At 45.2% G+C, this 11,161-nt stretch overlaps 1 protein-coding gene across 1 annotated transcript; it reads left to right on the top strand.

Moving 5' to 3' along the window:
• Positions 1-770: 770 nt before the first annotated feature.
• naaladl1 (N-acetylated alpha-linked acidic dipeptidase like 1) lies at positions 771-11,027 on the top strand (the record flags this gene model as incomplete). The annotated part of the gene is made up of 19 exons (XM_079750929.1): positions 771-967; positions 1,404-1,576; positions 1,912-2,033; positions 4,332-4,451; positions 5,000-5,192; positions 5,894-5,987; positions 6,082-6,186; positions 6,427-6,512; positions 6,662-6,781; positions 7,453-7,538; positions 7,960-8,023; positions 8,340-8,407; positions 8,603-8,694; positions 8,833-8,926; positions 9,401-9,482; positions 9,709-9,882; positions 10,247-10,340; positions 10,476-10,568; positions 10,847-11,027. 19 exons carry the CDS (start codon positions 771-773, stop codon positions 11,025-11,027), a joined length of 2,238 nt encoding a protein of 745 aa, XP_079607055.1.
• Between the last annotated feature and the right edge of the window lie 134 nt (positions 11,028-11,161).

The following is an 11,161-nucleotide window of genomic DNA, read 5'->3' as shown; positions in this document are numbered from 1 at the left end:
TCTCTCTCTCTCTCTCTCTCTCTCAAAATGTAATATAATAGGCCTGTCCCACAAATGAACTTGACATAACATGCAAACAAGAGCTACCACTCAAATGGGAATGAAAGTAAAGTACACCAAACGAAAGACACAAAGTCATGGATGGGCTAAAGTCCACCAGAAGACATTAATGATTAAACTTTGTGGAGGCCCTACATTTTTTTTTTATGTAAGTGGGATGGGTGGGGGGAGGGATGGTCCTCTTTAGCTTGACAATGAAGATTGGGGCTGTAGGTTGGAGAAGGTCCTGCTACAGAGACAGTCGTGACCTGAGGAGGCTGTAGGTTGTAGAAGGTCCTGCTACAGAGACAGTCGTGACCTGAGGAGGCTGTAGGTTGTAGAAGGTCCTGCTACAGAGACAGTCGTGACCTGAGGAGGCTGTTGTTTGGAGAAGGTCCTGCTACAGAGACAGTCGTGACCTGAGGAGGCTGTAGGTTGTAGAAGGTCCTGCTAAAGAGACAGTCGTGACCTGAGGAGGCTGTAGGTTGTAGAAGGTCCTGCTACAGAGACAGTCGTGACCTGAGGAGGCTGTAGGTTGGAGAAGGTCCTGCTACAGAGACAGTCGTGACCTGAGGAGGTTGTAGGTTGGAGAAGGTCCTGCTGCAGAGACAGTCGTGACCTGAGGAGGCTGTTGTTTGGAGAAGGTCCTGCTACAGAGACAGTCGTGACCTGAGGAGGCTGTAGGTTGGAGAAGGTCCTGCTACAGAGACAGTTGGGGACCAGGGAGGAGAATGCTGAAGAAGGTCCTGATCGGCTCTCTCGGCGGGGCGGTGGTGCTGACCGTGGGCATCCTGCTGGGTCATTACGCCATAGACAAGGGCAGCCCGGTGCCCAGCTGGTTGCCAGATGTGTCTCGGGACCTGGACGAGAGTTTGCTCCAGGATTTTATGGACGCAGTGGACAACAAGAAGATTGAGGGGTTTCTCAGGTGAGGTCGTCTGTGGGGAGGGGTCTGGTGAAGAAAGAGGTGTGGAGGAGACCACCCAAATCCTTACCATTGTGTTTATTCAACAGGTTTGGAAGCGATTCAGGTTTTCAAGAACTAATTCAATGAATACATAGTATGTAGAAGTAAGAATAGATTTTTTATTGGTTTACTTAACTCGGTCCCAGACTACAGAAAATATTCAAAATAAAACCCACATCTATTTTCTCTATTCATAGTTTGTGTGCCTGACACTAAATCTTGCACTTTGTAACTTTTGTGCTGCGGTTATGTTCTCCATTTCAAAAAGATCTGAACCAGAACGTATCTTGAGGACAATACACGCCCATTCACCAGTCATCCCTCCAGGGAACTGTGCTCTATAACTGTTGCATTCTGGGCCGCTTCTGACTGACTCCCCCCCCCTTCCTCTCCACAGAGACCTGACCAAGGTTCCCCACATGGCAACCTCGGCCGGGGATGAGGCCACGGTCGAGTACATGATGCAGCACTGGAATGACCAAGAGAGTGGCCTGGACCAGGCCTGGAGACAAAATTACGTGGTCTACCTCTCCTTCCCCGACCCAAAGAAACCCAACAAGGTCACCGTAGGTCAGTCAACCTACCAACCTATCTTCAAGGTCCAACGGAGGATTAGGCTAGTCTAACATGACCATGGTATATACTATTCAACCCTTTTGTATTACTTTTAATGACAGCTGCATACTAAGCATTCTGCATTCTGTGTCCAGACCAACTCTATCCTGTGATAACACCAGACACAATGCTAACAATGGCACCCTTCGCAAAAATAAGTTCCTGTGTGCATTGATGGAACCCTGTTGGGCTAAAGGTAGTGATTGTTTCATTAATGTGTGTTCCAGTGGAGGACTGTAGGAAAGTTACAGTTGACATGTGACTGTGACTACCTAGTGTGTTTGTTACAGTGGCCCCCGACACAACTGTATTGCACACGGCCAGAGAGCGAGAGAAGAGCTACGGTCCGGACCAAGACGACCCGGAGGTGGTGCAGCCGTACGCTGCCTACTCTCCAGCCGGAACCCCAAAGGTACTCTCCCGCATCCCTAACCTAGCATCCCTAGCCTATCATCCCTAGCCTACCATCCCTACCCTACCATCCCTACCCTACCATCCGTAACCTAACATCCCTAGCCTACAATCCCTAGCCTAGCATCCCTAGCCTACTATCCCTAGCGTAGCATCCGTAAACTAGCACCTGTAACCTAGCATCCCTAGCCTAGCATTCCTAGCCTAGCATCCGTAACCGAGCATCCCTAACCTAGAATCCCTAGCCTAGCATCCATAGCCTAGCATCCGTAACCTAGCGTCCTTAGCCCACCATCCCTAGCCTAGCAACCCTAACCTAGCCTCCCTAGCCTTCCATCCCTAGCCTAGCAACCCTAACCTAGCATCCCTAACCTAGCATCCCTACCCTAGCAACCCTAACCTAGCATCCCTGACCTAGCATCCCTAGCCTAGCATCCCTACCCTAGCATCCATAATATAGCATCCCTAACCTAGCATCCCTAACCTAGCATCCCTAGCCTACAATCCCTAGCCTACCATTCCCAGCCTACCATCCCTACCCTAGCATTCGTAACCTAGCATCCGTAACCTAGCATCCCTAGCCTAGCATCCCTAGCCTGGCATCCGTAACCAAGCATCCTTAGCTACCATCCCTAGCCTAGCATCCCTAACATAGCATCCCTAGCTTAGCATCCCTAACCTAGTCTCCTTCAGGATCCATCCATGCAGTCTTAACCCACACTGGATGGGAGGGAGAATTATCAAAGGGAGAATAGCAAGTTAATTCTTGAAATAATTATCGCCATGATCATGTAACTGTATTCATATGGCGGGTGGAACGCAACCTCTCATACAAAGTTATGATATTGGTTTGGTTCTGGTACTGTTCAGAACATTCAGAACATTTCATTTTCGAGCCCTGGTGTTGACATAATAACTTGTTATTGTTGTTGTAAAACAATGAACTTGTTATTGTTTTAATGCATCTCAAAGGCAGAATTCTCTAAGATGGTTGCTATAGAAACGACATATGCATGAGTCAGCATGTTGAGTTTGGCTGATTTGACAGATTTTCTTTTAGTTTAGTTTGAGGAGAATACCCTTGAGTTTGGTCTAATCAGGATGATTGTAAAATGTCTTTCATGTGAACAAAGCCCATAACTACCAAGGTAACAAGAAACATAAACACAATAAGAACTAACTCGCCATTCTTCTGTGCCACTACGTCATTGAACTCTTCACAGAGGAAGCTGTTTAATTATAGGGAAAATGCAATTATGAATTGTGATCATTAATAATAGAAACATAAGTTATTGTAATTATCTATACATAATGTACTTGAATGTCTGCTGGTATAACGAATGCTTGCCTTATATCATTGCACAATCAATAAGTGTTTATTGACCTTATGGGAACTGATCCAGATAGAGATAGGCGATCAATGCCCTCAAAGCGTTCATGTCACCTGGTGAATTACCTGTTATCTGATCACATGCAGTCCTATCACACAAAGTGTCTGGGATGAAGGGAAGCTATGCAAGATCAATTGAAGCCATGCAGATTACAGGTCATTATATGACCTGTGACACTTACGTTACATCATAAAGCATTGGATAAACTGATGGCAAATGATATGGACTGCCAGTAGGTTAATTGATCCACCTAGGCTCAGGAAAGCCAGATGGGAGGTGATAAATTTTATCTTTCAGATGTCCAAGGTTTACATGAGATAAGTACTTTGTTTTAAAAGGTATCTTTATCTTTGATTATACACCATGCCATGAAGGTACCTTTTATCCAGGATTCTCAACCTGTGGGGCTAAGGTACATTTGTAGAGAATGATTATGAACAATGCACATAAACACATTGACACTAGCTATCTTATGACCATTAACGTTCTTATGCAACATTTCACACACAGGAGAATGTCATTAAAATCACAGGGGAAAAAGCCTCCTAAAAATCTGTCAGGCAAGTCATTATTGGATAAAGATCAATGTTGAAACCACCACCTTGCATTATGTGGATAATTATTCATTCATGACGCATCTCAAATAGTAATGATATTGTCAACGGGAACTAATGCCAACGTGTTTCAGCAGCTCACCACTGAAGGAGGAAAATGTACTATTTAGTTTAACTAATCTCCCAGCATGCCGAGCAGCTCCTTGAGGCATAACGGAGTCTCTTGAGGCGCCGCTGGGATCCGCTACTCATATTGCATGTGTGCGCGCGCGCACGTGTGTGTGTGTGTGTGCGTGTGTGTGTGTGTGTGTGTGTGCGCGTGTGTGTGTGTGTGTGGGTGTGGCTGTGTTTCAGGGTAAGCTTGTGTATGCCAACCAGGGCAAGCCGAGTGACTACATGCTGTTGAACAAGACGCTGGACCTCAGAGGAAGCATCGCTATCTCCCGATATGGTGGAGCAGGGCGGGCTGAAAAAGTGAGCAGGGCTGACAATGCTAGTGATTAACGGTCAGCCGGTGGGACTATTGTTATCAGTTGGATCAGTGGCTCATGACTACCCGGTGAAAGACTCTGACTTACAAGATGTTTTGTAGTGTTTTAGTCCAGTGGATTTACAGCAAGTGTTGTAGTCAACAAGTGACCCTTCATGGCTGTTACGGTTATGGATTTAATATGTGCATGATGTAATGTGTGCATTGTCTGCTCCCATTCTCACCTCTGGAAATCTTCACGTATTACACGTAGTTGCTTGAAATGTGTGTAATAATACGATTCTGGTTACACCTTACAGTAATGTCAGTGTAATTACTGTGTAATAAGCACGAATAACAACGATAACAACATGTAGCTACGTTACGGAACAGCATGTAACCACACACAAACACAGTTTAGGGATAGGCTGCCCGTTGCGTTATTACATATTAAGTACATGGTGTTACAGCTTGTTACATTACTTATAACGTAAGGGTTACGCTGTCATTCAGTGACCTATAAGTCCAATGATGTGTTTCCCTCCTGCTCCAGGCCATCAACGCGGCACCTTACGGGGTCGTGGGCGTTCTCGTGTACTCAGACCCCCTGGACATCAACGACGGCCTCATGTCGGACTCCAACGAGACATACCCGCACTCCTGGTACATGCCCCCCTCCGGCGTGGAGAGAGGCTCCTTCACCACAGACTACGGAGACTTGCTAACACCGTACCTCGCCGCTAAAGGTAACACCATACCTAGCCACTAAAGGTAACACCGTACCTAGCCGCTCAAGGTAACACCGTACCCATCCGCTCAAGGTAACACCGTACCTAGCCGCTCAAGGTAACACCGTACCCAGCCGCTCAAGGTAACACCGTACCTAGCCGCTCAAGGTAACACCGTACCCAGCCGCTCAAGGTAACACCGTACCCAGCCGCTAAAGGTAACACCGTACCTAGCCGCTCAAGGTAACACCGTACCTCGCCGCTAAAGGTCACACTGTACCTCGCTGTGAAAGGTAACACGTACCTCACCACTAAAGGTAACATTGTACCACGCAGCTAAAAATAACACCGTACCTCGCCACTAAAGATAACACCGTACCTCGCCGCTAAAGGTAAAACCGTACCTTGCAGCTAAAGGTAACAACGTACCTAGCCGCTAAAGAGACACGGTGTTGTGAAGATGTGTAGAAAAAAAGGACAACATTGCCTCCCCAGATGAATGGGGTTAATCCTTACTTAACTAAAAACTTAACCATTTTTGAATATATATGGCTTAATTCCCGGACCCATGACGTTAACGGTCCAAGCAGTCCTCTACTCTCTTATATGAGAAAGTAGCTGAGCATGACAGTTCCCCTCTAAAGGGTTTGTGTTTGGACTCAATAGCTTTCTTCATGTTAACATATTGAATCTTTAATAATCGTTTTTTTTCTGTGCAGAGAGTACTTACAGAATACCAGTTGAGAATATTACTGGGATTCCACCCATTCCAATTCAACCAATTGGGTTTGAGGATGCGTATGTGTTGATCAGGTAACAGTTTGCTTCCATTTCAATTGGTATTGCAACAGCCCAAACACGATTGGCTGGGTATGAATCTGCCTCTGCATCTGATTGGTCAACACAGTCAATTAGGAGGAGAATCCGCTCCAGCCAACTGGCAGGGAGGGTTCAACTGCACCTACAACTACGGCGGTCCGGGATTCAAACAAGCATCTCAATTCAGCAACAGGTATTATGTCACCTGCAAGACTTTCCGTCATTCACATGATTCTCAAAAGTACAAGTACAAAATAAAGTTTTTTACAACAACATAACAAAACATAACTACAATATAAATATGCGTCCAATCTGTGTTAATTAAAAAAAAAAATTACCATACAGTTCAAGAACTAAACACCTACTTCAATACAAACAAATATTGTATATCTAGACAAACTAAGTTGTCTCCTGAACCATCTCTGGGTTTTAGTGACGTGAAGCTGGAAGTCTTCAACTCTGCCAAGCTGAAGAACTCATCCAACGTGATGGGGATCATCCGCGGCAGTGTGGAGCCAGGTGAGGCAGGCACCTCCCCGCCACAGGCCAGCCCTCCCTTCCTACAGGGACGGTGGCCTCTATTAGCTCGTGCCCATGCGCACTACCGCTATAGACAATAGTGTGTGGGGCATGAGCATGCGTGTGTGTGTGTGTGTGTGTGCGTACAGACAGGTATGTGGTCTATGGGAACCACAGGGACAGCTGGGTCCATGGAGCGATCGACCCCAGCAGCGGGACGTCGGTGATGCTGGAGGTGACCCGGGTCCTGGGCCGCCTGCTGAAACAGGGTAGAGCAGCAGCACTAACACTACGGCTCACTGAATGGGTCCTCTTGTTCCCTACATAGTGCAAAATGGCACCATTGTGTAGGGTTGTTCGAACTTTGAGTGCACAAACCTGGTTCCCTATATAGTGCACTACTTTTATGCCCGTTATGCAACGTACAAAGCAGTCTACGACTTATTTCCACACTGTATTCCACAATGCATAGCGCATGATGTTTTCGTCAACTTTGTCGAAAGTTGGTAAAATAAACAAGCCAACACATGTCAGACATGATGCAACACCTGGTAACATGTCTGACATGTGTTGGCTTGTTTATGTGACCAGTACACGTGGTCACCCTAACATTATCCCTAAATAAGATAAGATAAGATATACTTTTTTCATCTCAGCAGAGAAATGTAGGTGTTCCAGCAGCCAGCATACATACACAAAACACAACACAAACCACCTATAGAAAAACGGAATAGATGGTCCATTTGCATAAATATATTAATTAAAAAAGTAGTTAATAAAAACAATAAATAAACATAAATAGTGCACTATATAGTGTTCACTATGTAGGGACTGAAGGAACCAACTTGGGGGGACAACTTGACAAATGACAGGTTAAGCCTGACGAGAGCCTGCTACAGTGAGGGCTGCTTTAAGAGGTCCATGGTGTCCTGCGCTCCAGGCAGGTGGAGACCCCGAAGGTCCATCATCTTTGGGAGCTGGGGGGCTGAGGAGTTTGGCCTGATCGGTTCTACAGAGTACACAGAGGTCAGTTTTACCACAACATCCCATCCCTGCATTTCCTTTTAATTGGAATTGTGTTGAACTGATTGATACGATACAGCAGATACTGTCAAGAACTTATAACAAAATACATTCTTTTCATATTTGATCTTTAATATTTAACGAATTTTGTATATTTGGCTTAGTATCTTCTAAGCCAAAATCACTGTTTTTTGCCGATAAACGCTTTTACTATTATACCAAGAAATAAGGTAAATTAATATCTTGCAGGTGTTGAGTGAATGCAACATTTTTATCTGCTTATTTAACCCTTTGAACAGATTGATAAAATAATCAATCCCTGTATTAATATGGTCCAACCCTAGAAATGAGCCAGATTTGAACAGATGGGATTGATAGCTGTGACCTATGTACTGACACAGACATCCTCTTCTGTGCCCCACAGCAATACTACACCAAACTGAGTGAGCGTACTGTGGCTTACATCAACGTCGACATAGCTGTATTTGGTAACTACTCCCTTTCCTTTGAAAAGTCTGGTTTGGGATCAAAAAATTATGAGGAACATTGGGTATTTTCTGCCATTTTTCTTTGAATAGTTCTGAGCGGAAACTCTTTTATCACTACGATATTGATTTAAACGTAAAGAAATAAGATGCATGTAAAGATCATAAAATTCTTGAACAAATGATTAATCTCATGTATATTTCAATAATTAAATAATATTTAAAGGAGAGCCTCTGAATGACAGGGCCCTTTGCTGTAGCTCTGATATCCTTAGTGTTATATGTAGTGGTAATAGACTCACACAGAACCTCTGTTTAGCCAACGCCACGCTCAGAGCCTCAGGCATGCCCTCGGTCCAGAACCTCATCTTCACAGCCGCCAAGCAGGCAAGTTCACCCAACAAGCACAGCACTATCAACATTAACACCCTCTTACTCAAACTCTCTCTTTCCATTGCTTTAGAAACACATATGGCCGTTGTTTACTTTAGGAATACACTATTGGCTTATAAGGAAATCTACTGCTCCAAATGGATGCCCCTACCAACCGCAGACAGATAATACCTTTCTTTATTTGTTCAGGTGAAGGCACCTGGACTGAAATCCACGTCAGTTTATGACAACTGGCTCCGATACTCCAACAGAACCAGCCCGGCGTATGGAACAGTTCCTAGGTATTGAGTCACTGATCCATTGTGTAACTATGCTTTGATTGTCATGCTTTACTTTGGTTTAGCTTCCACAGCAATTAATATATTTAATGCTTAGAAGATCAGTTCACACCCATTGTGATGGTTGATTACGTTTGACAGGGTTGGGTACCTGACTGGAGCAGGCAGTGATTATGCTGCATTTGTCCATTACCTTGGCATCACCGCCATGGATTTCTCCTACACCTACGACCGGGTAAAACCAAAACACAGAGCGAAAAGCCATTCAGCCTTTCAGCTCTTCTGTTTCGTGCTGCAATTCTACGTAGACGGGAGGAAAGAACATGTGACATGATCCTTTCAGGAAGCATCAGCTAATGTTTAGATGATGAAAAAAGAAGAGCAGAACCCATTCTGTGGATTAAATCGAAAGTTAATCTGCATCATAGCCTGAATGATGCAGATGGCCAAAGTCAATATTCAGAAGCAACAAATTAAAATTGACTGGCAACATACTACAAGTGGCAGGGTTCGGGAAAGGGTAATCAAAATAAAGAAACTCACAGAGAAGGCTTGATTGAGAAGGTGTGAAAAAACATGCATGCGCTCATACACTCACATCGACACACAGGTGATCGCACCTGTCTGTCGATGTGTGGAAGCTCAGGAACCAAGCATTGACCGGCCATCGGCATTAACATCATGCCATGAAAATGTGTTTATTCTACAGACCAAAACCAAGGCCCGGATATACCCCGCCTACCACACCGCATACGACACCTTCGACTATGCCTCTCGCTACATAGATCCTGGTGGGTGCCCGGCCCGCACGCCTACATCCCACACAGCTGTACACATCAGAACACCAATAACAAAGGCATCCATCTAGTTCATTATTTAATCTCTAAAAAACTTCCATTGATTCCAAATGAATGCATCTCTTATGTAACACCAAAAGAGAGTGTTGTGGCTCACTCTTTTGTGTCCACCCTCCTGACCCTTCTAATCCCCCCCCCCCCCCCACCCCCCACCCACCAGGATTCACCAGTCACCAAGCGGTTGCCAGGACGGCAGGGAACGTCCTTCTGCGATTGGCCGACAGCCTGCTGTTGCCTCTCAACGTCAGTGACTACGCGGAGACCCTTGAGGCGTACCTGGCCACGGCCTTGGAGCTGCACCAAGACTCTGCGGCCCCGCCCGACATCGCTCACGGTGGGGCGGCTCAAAGCAGGGCTGAGACAGAAGGGGTCACGGGTTGTAGAGTAATCCCGCTGTACCCCTACACAATACGCGGACTGGGAATAATAAGAACGTGACAAGAAGAACAACGCCTGAGATATGTCGACGTTTTTTGACTGAGAATTTAAGCAGTAGAAATGTCGATTAATATACACAAATAAATGTAAAAATGACAGACAGTAGTACAGGAATGAGTAATGGTCATGATAGGACTGAGTTAGTCAAACTACTTTCCAGAACTAGTTCCATGGAGCAGACCTTTACCATTTAACCAATCTTTATAAGTAGAGTCCTGAACGAGTTCAGATGATGGAATACCGTTTTCTCATTTCCTCAGCAATCGTTTTTTTGAAATCTGCGGTGGATCTGTTCCGCTCGGCAGCGACACAACTCGACCAGATCATCAAAAGTTCTGACCTGGCCAACGAGATGTAGGAGAAATACACTTCAAACGTGTTCAATCACACACACATATGCACACAATTTAAAAAAAAAAGCACTAGAGCAACCTAAATGGATACAAAAAAATATACATAACAAATATTACAAAACCGCTTCTTCTTCAGACCCCTGAAGGTCCGTCGAATCAACGACCAGCTGATGCTCATGGACCGGGCCTTCCTGGACCCCCAGGCCTTCCCTGAGAAGTACGGCTTCAGGTGAGACCACTGCTCAAACAGGACTCCCTGGCTCACTGAAACCCCGACCTCAAACTGGTCCAATGCTCTTTGTAATGAAACCCTGAATTGAACAACAGTTCAGCAAGAAGAGCATCCCTAAAAGCAACTTTTATACCATCTGGCACCCAATCACAGGGTGTTGTGATGATTAAAACCCTGATTAATGTGTATTATTTTCTTTTCTAGTGAACAGTAAATGAAGTCCTGGCTACGTTTCTGACTTGGCGATGCTGCTGCTGCATTATGTTTCCCACCAGGCATGTGATCTGGGCCTCCAGTAGCTCTGGGAATGCTACCTTCCCTGGTTTCGCGGACGCCTTTGCCAGGGCCTCGTCGTCAGGGCTGGAGGGAGACTGGTTCAGAGCGCACCATCAGATCTCCATCCTGAGCCAGGCCATCAATGGGGCCGCACACATGCTGATGGATGGGTTCCAATAACAATATATTTAGATATATTTTATAAATATATATATATATATATATAAATAAAAGAGAGAGAGAGTGAGAGAGTCTGAGAGTGAGAGAGAGACAGACAGAGACAGAGATAGACGGACAGAATAACAGGCACAATA

This window comes from Pollachius pollachius, assembly GCF_949987615.1.
Source record: "Pollachius pollachius genome assembly, chromosome: 1".
Lineage (NCBI taxonomy): Eukaryota > Metazoa > Chordata > Actinopteri > Gadiformes > Gadidae > Pollachius > Pollachius pollachius.
This window is presented reverse-complemented; position numbering and strand designations above follow the sequence as displayed.